At 32.4% G+C, this 15198-nt stretch overlaps 1 protein-coding gene across 1 annotated transcript in view; it reads left to right on the plus strand.

The window, feature by feature from the left end:
• Nucleotides 1-15198, plus strand: part of LOC147063804 (epoxide hydrolase 1-like) — a 45577-nt gene continuing 30379 nt past the window's right edge. Inside the window, exons 1-4 of the mRNA XM_085958912.1 lie at nucleotides 1-245; nucleotides 2939-3063; nucleotides 10111-10223; nucleotides 14705-14876. Of these exons, the coding sequence (XP_085815038.1) occupies nucleotides 54-245; nucleotides 2939-3063; nucleotides 10111-10223; nucleotides 14705-14876 (602 nt within the window). The 5' untranslated portion in view covers nucleotides 1-53. The remainder of the gene's footprint in view (nucleotides 246-2938; nucleotides 3064-10110; nucleotides 10224-14704; nucleotides 14877-15198) is intronic.

Consider the following 15198-nt stretch of genomic DNA (forward strand, 5'->3'; position numbering starts at 1 on the left):
GTTCAGTCACAAGCAGTTAGTTTCTACCGGACTCACGGCTGGCTTATTTCAAAATGGCTGTACCGAAAATTCTGTATAAACTGGGCTGTAAGATTTTGACGGTTTATTATTTTGTGAAAATAGGAGTACCCCTACTTCTCTACTATGTGACGCATCCGTTTACTAGATGGACTGAAGAGAGACCGGTTCCACCGAAATGCCTGCAGGGAAACCAACATGGAGACCACAAGTTTGCTTCAATAAACGTAAGTATTTTCAATATCTAATATTTCGATTTTTTATTTAGTTTTTACGGTGAAAATACCAACATTGAAATTATACATTGACAAAATATTGTATACACTATAATAAATAAAACAATAATATAGTAATATGTCAGATACTGTAAAAATCATTGAAAGTTAAGTCCTAATAAATCATACTTACCAAATTTTTCGTTTTTGAAAGCGTGAATAATTTAAATTATATTGTTAAAAGAAATAACAGCACGATTGCTATTCACAGTAAACATACCTACATTTTTTTTTTTTTTTAGAATTATTAATAACCATGTCGTTGCTTTTTCGTACAAGGTGGTTGTTAGTAATTTTGAACAATCACAAACACCCAGGCTTTGAGAAAAACACATAAATGTTTTTGTCATGACCGGGAATCGAACCCAGGAACTCTCGGGTGGAAGGCGAGCACCTTACCCACTGCACCACGAGAGCTGCATACCTACATTAAAATTCATCTGTATCGTGTATTAAAAATCATCGAACGTCATTATTATTAAAAAAAAAACACTAGTAAATAATATAAATCAGTCCAAAAAATCATACTTATATTTTACAGTTGAACGATTTTTTGGTTTTGAAGGCACGACTAATGGAAATTATATTTTTAATAGAAACAACAACACAATTATTATTATTTTTATGTCTAATTCAAGTACTTTTCCGCCTTTATAAGAAACCGAGGTCGGTTTAGTCTTACAACGTTATTCAATTGATAATTTCAAATAGAGTAACTACATAAATATTTCAGTTGAGGCGTCCGGCATTTATAAGCATTTGGCGAGTATTCTAAATGTGAAAATCTGTTCACTGAAAAATGTTACATTCTTCCTAATGAAAATACATAGTTTTGAAAACTCGGAAACTGTAGATATTAGAAAGAATCATTGGAAAAAAATAGATCGAGTGCGATTTGAATTTACAACTTTCACTGTCTGGGTGAGTACTATTAACCATGCTCATGTGAATTAATCCAAACATCAACATTATCAAAACCATGAAACAGAACTTGTACCAATAATATAATCAATAACCCGTGAACGTTTAATTAATATTAGTCCAATATTTTTGGGTTATAATAAAATAAGCATACGGACAGGCAATAATTAAAAAAAAACTATACTCTGTGCTTAGGTACGAGGGTGGGTCAATAAGTCCTTAGAAAAGCCGACAGGTGGCGCGACTAGTACTGTAAGCGGTTTGTTTTCATGCAGCGGCACTACCGATTCAGTATGCTGCGAAGTTTCAATCAGATTGGTCGGGTTGTTGTTTTTTATTTTCGTACATTTAAAAAAAAAAAATTGCTTGTTTACAAAAATGGAGAAAATTGAGTTTAGAGCTGTTATTAAACATTTTAATATAAAAGGGTTAACAGCAAAGGAAATAAAAAATGAGTTGGATTTAGTTCACGGCATATCTGCTCCTTCACTTGCAACTATTTATAACTGGTTAAATGAATTTAAACGTGGTCGTACATCAACAAAGGATGAACCACGCTCAGGACGTCCTGTAGAGGTGACTACACCAGAAATGATCAATAAAATCCACGATATGGTGTTAAGTGACCGAAGATTAAAGTTGAGTGAGATAATTGAGGTTACAGGGATCTCAAAAGGTAGCGTCATTTCTATTTTACATGACAAATTGGGCATGAAAAAAGTTTCTGCAAGATGGGTGCCGCGTTTGCTCACAGTCGACAATAAACGCAATAGGGTGGTGGCCTCTAAAGCCCTGTTGTCGCTCATGCAACGCAATCCGGATGAATTTTTTCGTCGCTTTGTGACTGTAGATGAAACATGGATACACCACTATACTCCCGAGACGAAAGAACAGTCAAAGCAGTGGATTGCGAAAGGCGAACCATGTCCAAAGAAGGCGAAAACCGTAAAATCAGCTGGTAAGGTTATGGCTACTGTATTTTGGGATGCACGTGGAATTATTTTCGTTGACTATTTGGAAAAAGGAAAAACAATAACAGGGGATTATTATGCATTTTTATTGGACCAGCTAAAAAACGAAATTGAAGAAAAACGGCCTCATTTAAACAGGAAAAAAATCCTCTTTCATCAGGACAATGCCCGTGTTCACACATGTTTACGATCAATGGCTAAAATTGAAGAATTGAAGTTCGAATTGGTCGACCACCCACCGTATTCGCCAGATTTAGCCCCCAGTGACTTTTTCCTTTTCCCAAACTTAAAAAAATGGCTAAGTGGACATCGTTTTTTTTGAAATGAAGAAGTCATCGATCGGACAAATGCTTATTTTGAGGACCTTCCGAAAACTTATTTTTCTGACGGTTTAAAAAAATTGAGAAACGTCTAACCAAGTGTATTGAGCTCCAAGGAGATTATGTTGAGAAATAAAAAAAAAATACAAAAATAAAAACTGTTTTAATGCTTTTTTCTAAGGAGTTATTGACCCACCCTCGTATAATGGAAATACGTTTTCTCGTAGATAAATGAACTCGTCAAATTATTTATTCGCTAATCTATTTTGGCAACCCAAAAATCTGCTGCCTATCTCAAACTAAATTTTTAGAAGTGTGCACGCTGACGTACCTACATACATTAGTGCAAATGTTACTAGTAAGTATATATAATTATATATTATTTTTATTTTTCGCTGTAAGTATAATAAATATGTTTTATTTTTATTTTCAGGGCATTCAAGTGCATTATGTTGAAAAAGGTGACCAGAAAAAACCATTGCTAATATTTGTGCATGGTTTTCCAGAATTTTGGTATTCATGGCGATTCCAGCTGGACGAATTTTCTAAAAATTATTGGTAAAAAAATTCAAGTGTAATTATTATAATAGTATTATTATAAGGCACTAATTACTGCGATACAATATGCAGAGGCGGCCAACTTGTTTGTTATTGTGACCGATTTTATACCTACCAATTTTGCGGATTTTACCTAAAAACAAAATATTAAATAAATAATATATATTATGTTAAAAGACAAATACAGTCGAATTTGGTTATTACGATCACGCCAGTAGCGAGATTTCGGATGTAATGAGGAAACATTCGTTGACATTTTATTTTTTGATTTTCTCCATACATTTATTCACTTTTATAACGAGCTACTTCTCGAGTATACCGAGCAAAACTGTTAATGTGTCGATCGTTCAAAAACAAAATTTTCGACCCTAAGCAATAAAATCCGACAGGGCAGTTAACTAGACCGATGCCGCCGGGATCGGATTATGTTTATGGCACTAGTTAAGTGTCTAAGTACCTAATTGGTGTTTTCGCCGACAACTTTGAAAATGTATCCACGCATATGGTTGAAATTGCATGTAAAAAATCCAAACTTTGTGAAGTCAGAAGGTACCTACTAGTGCCGGCGGCTCAGCACTTCATTACAATAAACAACTTGTTTTGTAGTTTATGAATGCTCTGCGTGTTTCGGGGATTTTACGATGGTTTTCAGATTTTTTATGTTCTATGCTTAAATAGAACGTGGCGCGAAAAATGTTATATTACGATATAACGAGCAATGCTTATAACAAGTAAATTCAGTCGGTCCCATCTTCCTCGTGATAACCAAGTTCGACTATACACTGAAAAGCTAAGCTCGCAGATCTAATCAGATCACACGACTCACCGATTGAGAATTGAATCGTTCGACCGCGGGCGATCGGGGTGAACGATCGGTGTGAGAGTCTGTCAGTGGAATTTGAGCTTTACATAATATTATACTTCAAATAGAAAAATTCTAAAAGTTATAATACCTTGTAATATACATTATACATACTTAAAATTGGATACAAATTAATGATTCAAACCAGGGAAAAGAAATGTGGTTTTTTGATTGCCATCTTACTATTTTATAAGTTTTCAATTGCCTAATCATTTGTTCGTTTTGATTTGTGGGCTATCAGCATTAAGCCCAACATGCACCTGCCCATGCCATATTGTGCTACCCTACATTTTTTAATTTATCTTACATTAAGAGAGAGACCACGTTTCACAGTCGCATTGGTTAAACACTTTGTAAAACAAATGCTTTTGAATAATTATTCTGACACCTAAATACGTTCGCCTTGGGTGCATTTGATTTAGAGATTGCAATACCGAATGACAATACGAATACCGGTATTTTGGTATTTCCTATTGAATACCGGTATTTGTGAAATATATGAAAAAATAGAAGTATCTACTAATTAATATAAATATAAAAATCTCTTTAAAACATCAATATTGCATAGAAAAAATATCTAAATATGTACACCTACATATTATAATATGTAAACCTTTAAAAATAGGTGAGGTAAGATATGGTAGACATAATGATGTTTACAAATACTTGGTAGTTGAATGATTTGCACTTCTTCGAATGATCTTTCAATAAATTTATTGAAGTGATCTTAGATGCGTATGTGCCCCACTGATAATTCCACGTAATGTTTTATTAGTTTATTGCACTTTTTACACTTACACGTCGAATGGCAATGGAAGTAAACCAGACATCGCGTAACCCCACAAAAAAAAATCAGTTCTGTTAAACCTTTTATGTTAGTTATTACATTTTGTTTCCACTTTCAATACCGAATATATCGGTATTGTCTGATTTTTAAAACCGGTATTTCGATATCAAAAAATTCTGAGATACTGGTTTTGTAATACCGGTATTTCAATCCCTAATTTGATTAGACTTTCTTTTAAATAAGCTAAGTAGTTTATACCTATTTTTGTCTTGGAGACATTTATATTTAAAAACTAATTTGCTGCTTTTAAAGCAAGCGTTTGAATCCTATCCAGGAAAAGTCCCCGTTAATGGTCACATGTGCTTTCTATACGAAATTGTTGCTTTTGTGACCCAATATATTAGAATATGCAACAATAATTTATTGCTGAATCAATTATTATTTTTGTCAAGGATTATCGCTGTATAGAATCATCATTAAGTTTCGGTCAAGAATCTATCATTACCGCACGGTCAAGGTTAACCTATTCATTATAATTCCGATTTGAGAGGAACCGTCGATAGTAAGTTTATCATGTCACTGACAATTAGTACGCTGTACGGGTCAGGGTTACTTTGTGGATTAAATTAATCAATTATAATTTTATTTATAATACATAATAATTCAACAAATTTATATACTTCATTAAATAATAAAATTTATACTTCTTATACAGTGACTTGATATTGAAATGGTTATGTATGTCAATATATCATTATAATTATAAATAAAATGCTTTTAAAAATAAACTTCACAGCTGGCAATTTTGATTGAATAATTATTTTCATATTTTATAAAGTGCTTGGCTATCTTTTTATTGACATGTTTAAAGAAATTTATTTCCAAAATATATTTAGACTTTTGATGGCACAATTTTGAGTAGATAACTTGTTGAATCCGTATGCACTAACGTTTGATAAATTATTAATACAATAAACGCAAATGTTTATAGATAATAGATTTGAGATGGAATTTTAAAAAACTGCACGTACTCAAATTTTGCTCTTAGTCACTCAGTTGAATTATAAGTAAGTAAAATAACGTTATAACTATCTAAAAAATGGGTTACTCCTGATACCAACTATAAATGTATCATTTACAAAGATCGTAGCCATTTATTGAAAAAAATTGAAAATATTCATTAGCGTGGTTATTATTTATTTATAATCAGATATTACATTTGGATTAGTTGCTAAATTAATAAAATCTATCACCTGGAAAGTGAATAATGCGAGTTTTTGTCGCACTCTCATATTTTCAAGATTTTTAAAAATCATGAATCTTGAATACCTACATTATTTTATCTATAAAATTACCTTGTTTTTACCCGCGAGACAATAGGCATATTAGAAAAAATGTTTGTGTAAATAAATTAACGTAGTAACGCGCACCAGAAAGCCATTTTATTTAATATTAAATTTCATGTCAGCATTGTTTTACGACATAAATAACGGGAAGAAAGTTGTATTGTTGAGATAAAGGAATGTAGATTAAATATTTTCTGTATACAGATTGTCACTTTCATTTTTAAGACTCCCTGTTTATCCCGTTTTAGTCTCGGCGTATTTCTTTTGTAAGGCGATTTTTCATAGACGAAGTCAAATAATATTATAGTGCCTACACATCTACCTCAACATTTTCTTTTGGTATACCGGAAAATATTTATAGAAGCTATATTGTTATAATGCTATTCTACTTTGAATAAATTTGAATAAAATCAGAGCCAGTGTGTCTCAAGTCCATATTTACCAAGCTTAGGTCTAAATTATCATATTTTAAACCCGACTCACCTTTTGTAAAACCAAAAATTATAAAATCATAAATCTGTAAGTAAGTAAATTAACATCGAGAAAAAGACAATACTGTAATTACGTTTTAACAATAATATTCATTTCGGATTTAAGATACACTAGCTCTCGGGTACATAAATAATATTATATATAACATATTATATTATCAGGGTTATAATTATTTGAGCAGCTTATTTTAAATTTTTGTAATAAAAATGTCGTTATGTATTTCATTATTAATATGAATGTTTAGTTTTAACATTAGTTTCTTTTTAGTATACTATTTTCAAATTAGAAGAATGTGGCGATTTTTAGCATTTATTTATATCATTTATTTCATCGGTTTCTAAAAAAATCAGGTTTTGGAAATAGATGCCCGAATTATTTTGTACAACGTCACGGTTATGTAAATACATAATAATTATAAAGCATTACATCAATAATTGTAATTTGTTGTTAGTACGAATTATAAGTTTTGTGTTAGTATAATTTTATAACAAGAGGTATAATATAACCAAAGGGAACCCCGAGTAAAAAAGTCTTAAGCACATCGATAAATCAAATCAAAACTATACACGAATTGTGATAAGTAAGTGTATATAATCATAAAAAAAATATTTTCCCTATCAATAAGGTAGAAAAGGGGTGATCAATTGTATAATATCTAACTGTTCCTATATTTTAAATAACATTATAAATGCTTAATAATAATTTGAGAAAAGCCAATTAATTGCTGAATTGGATTAGGTACCAGATTAATATTACGAGAATAGGCACCGACCTAATTAAATAGACAAATGTTTCCCATGCTGTGGTACGCGTACACCTGGCTGTACGCTGGTGGTCGTCTATATTCGTGAAACAAACGTACGTAATAAAATGTACGCCACGCAAATAGACCCTTTAGAGAGAAATTAATGTTTTACAATAATTTTATCTAACGTTAAAGGTGGCATATGTTAACAATTAGACAATAGGCCTCATACACCAATTATTTCCAAAAGTAGAATATACCGGTTAAATAAATAGTTATCCAAGTTCTGGTACAAATTTATTTTTTACACAAAATAAAGTCAGTGTTTTACGAGTTGTATAGCATTCGGCCCCATTTTCTTAGAACCGCATTATTTAACAAATAGAAATCTTACGATTCTGGCCACAAAAAGTCAGTTATCATTTGCCTATAGAGCAGCGATTTACAAACTGGGGGGCGCGCCAAAGGGAGGCGTGAAAAGTTTAACAAAATAGTGTAGCCACGAGTTTGCAGTGTGCAAGTGCATAGTTAATAACACGGCAGCTAATTATAAACTACATAAAAACAGTTCTATAAAAGTTAGGTTGTTTGCAAAGCTGTATGAAGATATGGAGACTAATTTTATTATAAGCACCTCATTTCTATACTATTGTCCGTGGCCTCCACAAGATGGGGACTGACAGGGCTCCAGCCTGGGGGCCCGGCGCTGCGGATCGACTAGTTAAGTGAGATAAACACACACCACAATTCCGTTCTATCAGTAAATAAAAGTCGCCTGCGGCGCTGTTTCGTTTAGAGCCTACTAACCTTTCATAATATATGCGTCTGTCTGTGTGATACAAGCAATGCAAGTAGGCACTGTTACCATTAGTAACATCATATTTATGCGAAACGGAATTTTCTGCATTAGATGCAATGAAATCCATATATCGAGCCCGTTTAGTAAAAAAAGCACTCTTTGTGTAAAATGTATTTAATGAAATAATGGGGGGGGGTGGCGCCAAGATTAGATTTTTTTAAAAAAGAAGGCGTAGTAACGTTAAGTTTGGAAACCATTGCTATAGAGGACGCCATTGACCGTGACGGTCGCACACTCATTTTCGAACAAGTATAGCCCGATGACGTCTCCAGTTCAAAAACCGCACCAAACAGTAACTTTTGCAGAATATCATGGCCTCTCCTGAGTTACTTGTAGGATTTTTTCTCCCCAAACACGGCAGTTTTGCTTATTAACACAGTCAGTGTTCAGAGCACGCCTGGCGTGTAGCCCTTAGATACACATACATTCACTGCTGACAAGTTAATTACCACATTTAATTATCATGCTAATTGCTACATGCCAAGCATGTCTTGAACACTGACCAAGTTGTGGTAATTAACTGGTCAGCAGTGGCTGTGTCAACATAATTAATATCCATTGATGTGAAAATGTGCCTCATCACAGAAGATGATTTTCTTTGAAAAATCATCATCGGTTGCCTACTCTTCCAAGCCCCAATCGGCAAATCTGCGATGTTGCCCGTAGTCGTGTGGCCCGAGTTCTTGTATAAGCTGGATATTATACGGATGTAGTCGTATGATGGGCAAAGTTGCTGCGATCTTTTTGGAATCGATATTCCTGGTACTTCGGCCACATTTTCGAGTACCAACAGTAGCCATGTTTTCACGTAAATGTGCTGAACTAATACTTAGGTACCTACATATGTCAGACAATCCAATAATAAGTGTTATCCAATATATATTTTTTGGTTAAATTATAACCTTTTTAATTAAGTAATTTATTATAAACGTTCCGTATGTTTAATGAGACTCAAGGTCATGTTCTTAATATAAATAAATATACTGAGTTGATGCAGGTACTCGTATGTACATGCTATTCAATTATTAATTGTTAAAAATGCTCTCTGTTTTTAATGAGGTGGAATAATTACATTAATTATTATCAAATAGTATTATTTTATGAGGCATTTTAAATAACTACCTATTTAGTAGTTAGCCAAATACAAAAAATAAATAAACAATATTTGAGCCGCAAAAAATCTTTAAACTACCTACCGAACGTTTGATAATAAAGTTGTGATTATATTACGCTGCATGTCGCGTACTATAACGTGACGTCACAGTAATGTGCCGCTATGGAAAAAAAAGTGTATAATGTCGTTTAAATGTTACTAGACTAATGCTCCCATCCCATGGCACATTTTGAACCTTTAGACGAACATTGTCAGTTAGCAAAATCTACCAAAATCACCAGAACAACAATGAATTTACCTCACATTGTACCGAAATAAATTTTTTTTTTATCATTTTCTACATGCCTACACATTTTCGACTCATGTCAAAATCGCGTGTTTTTTGTTTTTAGCTTTTGGCACAATGTATTTTCTATAAGAATGTTGTCTATTATCTATGGTCGGCAGGTTGGGTTCTGTTATTTATATATTATCTATGAATTCAATATCGCAAGTAATTTTAACGTACGCACACATAGAAACTATTAAAATTAATTGAAATTAGCATGAATAATGAAAAGCAATACAAAATACTAATACATTTGAGTTGGCACTCTGCATCATAGAATTCACAGAGGTGGTGATCGTTCAAAATATTCTGCAAAATGACGAAACCATAAACTAAATTTTTAGCCGTCACAGCGTGACAGTACGCAATGTGCATCATACTATTATAATCACAGCTTAATGTTTTTTACTTAATATAATGAGCATCTAATATATTACCATATATTATATCAAACTCTCGTACCTAATTCAATATTATGTTCATCTATGATAATAAAGCTTTATTTTAATTTTAGGTGTGTGGCCATGGACAATAGAGGATATGGGGAATCTTCTAAACCTTCAAATTTAAAGGACTACGCTATAGGCAACATGGTAGAAGATATCAAGGAATTAGCATTATATTTGGGTAAAACATTTCTCTCTCGCGTACCTATTCTAAGAAGGTGTGATCAATTTCTCTTGTGTACCACTGTATCATGACATTGCATATTAGTTCATCGGTATTCAAAATTACCAAGTGAATAGAATGACGTCGATTACGTCGTGTCTACTTGCTCGTGTACACACACAAGTTGACAACATATATTTTATAAACTGATATTCTGCAGAATCGTCTATAAACTCTCGCGAAAAAACTAATAAAACTATTGTAAGATCAAAAATTCATTATTACTACGATCAGAATATACTATGATAATATTTCATATGACTACGTTAAGGGGGGACATGCTCAGCGTAGGTCAAAATGGAGCTTTTATTTTATTTTCAAAGGATGATCCTGGACATTCCTTAAACTTTGTAGATAATCTATTTATATAATTTTGAAGCCTTATTATCCTTTATATTTATTTTAAACATTTGATGACTGCATAAAGTATTTTATTATATAAAATAGTACTCTTTTAAACCTTTCGCTCTAATGTTTTAGAATATAGTCATATTTCAGTACATAAATGTGCAGTGGTGTTAAGATTTTTTACATTTATTAATTTTTAAACGCATTTATAAAACCATCAGTAGATATAATTTATGTCGACATTATTATAGTGAAATATTTACGATAAAAAATTATATTGATAATCTCTGTGATCCCAAATTTGACAAGAATATTTATATATAAGAATTATTATTCAAAAAATGGGCAAGATTCACACATTTGAAGATAATTAAAAAGATACTAATTATAAGCTATGTCTTTGACCATTCAAGTGTGATAAACATCCTACGAATAATGATTGCTTTATAATAATTATTGACCTAAGAATAAGGTAGTTTATTTTTTTAAATACGCCATTTCTTTTGGCATTCCTCAGTGGTTAAGCTACAACATACGGCCGTAGCCATAAATTGACAAATTAAAACTGAAGTAAGGAGTAAGATCATGTTAACGCGCATGTTTGAACATGTACCTAACCGAAAAAAAAATCTTTTTTTAAACGGTTCTAAAAAACGGTTCGGTATTCTAAAAAAGTAGAGCGAGAGGTTTAAAAGAATACTATTTTATGTAATAAAAATACTTTATGCAGTCATCAAATATTTAAAATAAATATAAAGGATAATAAGGCTTCAAAATTCTTCTGAAGTATAATTATCGGATATAACGTTATGCATTTTTTTTTAAAGAAATCTCATTGAAAGATATCGCGTTATAAATACAATTAAAAACTTATTTTGAAAGAGGCAAGCGAACAAAATAGTTTTAGTCGATCACTATGATGATTCAAAGTTCTACAGAGCTCGCTACCCAACAATAGTACCTACCCGATGTTAATTTCATATATTTTTTATATTTACTCTAGGTATGCAGGCAAAATAAATGCATGGATGCCACGATGGCCGCGCGGCTTAAGCATTGGCCTTTGGCGTCGTGGGTCCCAGGTTCGAATCCTGGGTTTGGCAAAAAAACTTATTGTTTTTCAATTTTTTCAATGTACTTACCATTTTGCAGCATAAAACTTTTACAATATAGTAGTAAGCAATGAAATAATAACATTAAATTCATTTTTGAAAAACACATACGTGTATGCTTTCTTGATACCAAAAATACCGGTATTTTGAATTTTTGAAACCGGTATGTCGGTATTGATAAATAATTGAATACCGGTATTGCAATCCCTAATAATAGATAACAAAATTCAATAAAGAAAACTTGCCTTAGTGATTTTAATATTATTCGTAATTGTTATTGTAAATTTATGAATCCTGTCGTTGATGGGAACAGGAAAATAATTCAAGTGTTTAAAGAACTTTCGTGGCAATTATTACTGACTGACACGTAGTCTTTTCCGGTCGAGCGCGAATCTTGTTATTTCTTCCGGAGAGTAACGCTAAATTGCTTTCTCGTTGATTTATATTGTTCCTGATCCAATCAATATTGACACTTCGAAATTGATAGTCTTCCGCGTGGATGCATGCCATCGACACATTTTTAATCTACTTAATTGAAAAGTTTTCATAAAGAAAAAAAAATATAGCACAAGCAGTCATGCATTTTCAATAAAGAATAAAAAATACTCATCATCATTATTCGTAGCGGGCTGGACTCTGGTTTTCTTCAGTCCGGTCTATCCTCCACCGCATCTAAGCACTGCAATTCGGGTCTCCCAATACTCCTCCGCCTAGATGACTTTGTATCAACAACTTTCAGGACTGGTTGGTCTAGGTTTATTCGGGTCTAGGATGATTCTGCGCCGGGACAACTGGGCGCCACGCAATCGAATGAAATTCGAAAATAAATAGACATTCGTGAAAAATAGGTACCTACCTACTTTTAAAATATATATGTAATATTATTATTTATATTAAAATTGTTATATTATCATTTAATACCTGGTGAGAATTAAAATATGCACACGTAAATAATTATTTAATTGTGCTAAGTTCCAACGAGAAGAGAGTTATTTTAGTTTTATGTAAAGCCTCAAACATGATAATTCTCAATCCGCAATAAAAAACATTATGCTAAGAGCAAAATTAATTAAAACTACTAAGCAGTAGACAGAAACTGATTAGAATTCCTCGTACTTTCTGTATAAAATCGTAACGAACGTCTATTTATTTTATTCGACAGTGTGGTACCCAAAAGTGTGGTATATCCATATAAATCCCATTTTAGTCAAGAAATTGTAATGGTCGTCACTGTTTGTAATGGTTGCAATGATAAATACTGCATTTTTAAATCTTTTGTAAATTTATGGTGACTATATTTACACCCACGATGGCCGCGTGGCCTAAGCGCTGGCCTCTCGTGTCGAGGGTCCCAGGTTCGAATCCTGGGTCTGGCAAGTACGCATATTGTTTTTAAATTTGTGTATGAGTCAGAGTATGGACCCAATAGGTTGAGCAAGTGGCTGACATCCATTTCTCATAAAAATAAAAATCTGTTAATACAAACTTCCACTCTGTGGAGGCTCATAATATGATCCTATTAGGATCGGACATGGTCAAAAGAAAAAGAAAGAATATTTCCTTGATGAGATAGAGGACGGCTTAAAAAAAACAATTTTTCATTAATCACAACGTAATAAGGTAATATAATCAGTTGACTTATGTTTACCATTTTTCCCGGGACAAGAATGCAAAATAAATGACAGGTTTATTTAGGTTTTGCTTGGGATAAGGTGTCGTTTTCTGAGACGATTCCGGCCAACCCAGGACGGTTGACATTCTTAATTCGCAGTCGTGACTCGTGAATTATCTTGCCGGAATAACGGAAATAAAGTATGGTTTGTAAATTAAAGGACAGAATTAAGGTTTTCATATATACAAATATACCAAACCGAAGGTAATTGCACTGACATATAGCACAAATGGTTACCGACCATCATACCTACATTAATTACCAAAAGCAATGCAACGTTATTATCTAACTTGATTTAAATTGAAAATATTGTATCCATTAATAGAAAAATAGCTAGATCATTCTACTGACAAGCAAATGTGGCGAAGGGTGGAGGTAGGCTGTTAAGATTCGACACAAATATTGTACAATAAACTTTGTCAGCCATTCGTATTTGTTTTTATTTAATTAATACCACAATTATTTACATATGCTATTGGTCAGTTCTAAAAAATCAATTAAGCCATGCCTAAACCAAATCATAATAGTTTAATAGTCTAAATAATAGTTTTAGTATGTTATGGACGATTCGACAAAATAATGTGCACTTTTCATTCATACTTATTTGTTTTTGTTGAATTAAGAATACATATTTTTAGTTTTTTTAAATTCATTAAGCCCTGCCGAAACCAAACCATTGTAGATAAACAATATTATTCTATCTAAAAATATCCAAAATTATGTATGGTTTAATGGAAAAATTTTAGATATTTTATAGACAGACGATTATTTTTTGACTATAATCTATTATGGCTTGGTTTCGCAATTTTTAGTTGAATTAAAAAAAAAACTAACTAACACCATCTGTAAATTGTAGACTTGTGACAATGATAACAAATACATATGACTCACAAAGTTTATTGTGGACTTTTATGTCTGATCTTAACAGCCTACCTCCACCATTCGCCACTGCGATATATGTGTATTTTAATCATACTGTTGAATGGTTAAAATTTTACATCCAATTATTCTATAATATATCATCAAGAAGAATACTTTACTCCATATGGCTCCATAATATTTTACAATATTATTTTAGCTATTGAATGTTCTAAATATGTTATTTAAAAAAATACCAAATCCAAATATTTTCTTGTAGTTTTGTTTAATAAACCTTGAAAAACTTTGATATTTTGAAAAAATATAGGAAAGCTGAAAAATACAACGTACCTGATGTGTTATGAGTGCTGCATGTTCACTACACAGATGTTAATATTTAAGAAACTGTAGAAGTAATAAATAATTGATTTTTAATTATTCCTTTACAGGACGCAAACGCTTCACATTGGTAGGTCACGACTGGGGTGCACTGATTACTTGGAAGTTCGTCGATAAATATGGCGAGGAAATGTTGGAGAAATTCGTCGCTTTGAGTGGTCCGAGCAGTGAGGTCTGGGAAAAGCTCGTCCTCTCCGAATGGTGGCAGTTTAGAAACTCTTGGTAAGATGATATTCCGGTAATTTTTCATAATATTAATATTTTTTTTTCGACCATGTCCAATCCTAATAGGATCATATGGGCCTCCACAGAGTAGAGGTTTGTATTAACAGATTTTTTGTTTTTTACAAGAAATGGATGTCAGCCACTTGCTCAACCTATTAGTTCCATACCCAGACAGACACAAATTGAAAAACAATATGTGCACTTGCCAGACCCAGGATTCGAACCTGGGACCCACGGCGTCATAGTCCGACACTTAAGACGCGCGGCCACCGTAGGCGTTAATAAAAATTATTATTAATTACTCTAATTAAACCGATCA

This window comes from Rhyacophila brunnea, unplaced genomic scaffold, assembly GCF_057557595.1.
Source record: "Rhyacophila brunnea isolate RB1 unplaced genomic scaffold, BYU_Rbru_1.0 scaffold_8, whole genome shotgun sequence".
Lineage (NCBI taxonomy): Eukaryota > Metazoa > Arthropoda > Insecta > Trichoptera > Rhyacophilidae > Rhyacophila > Rhyacophila brunnea.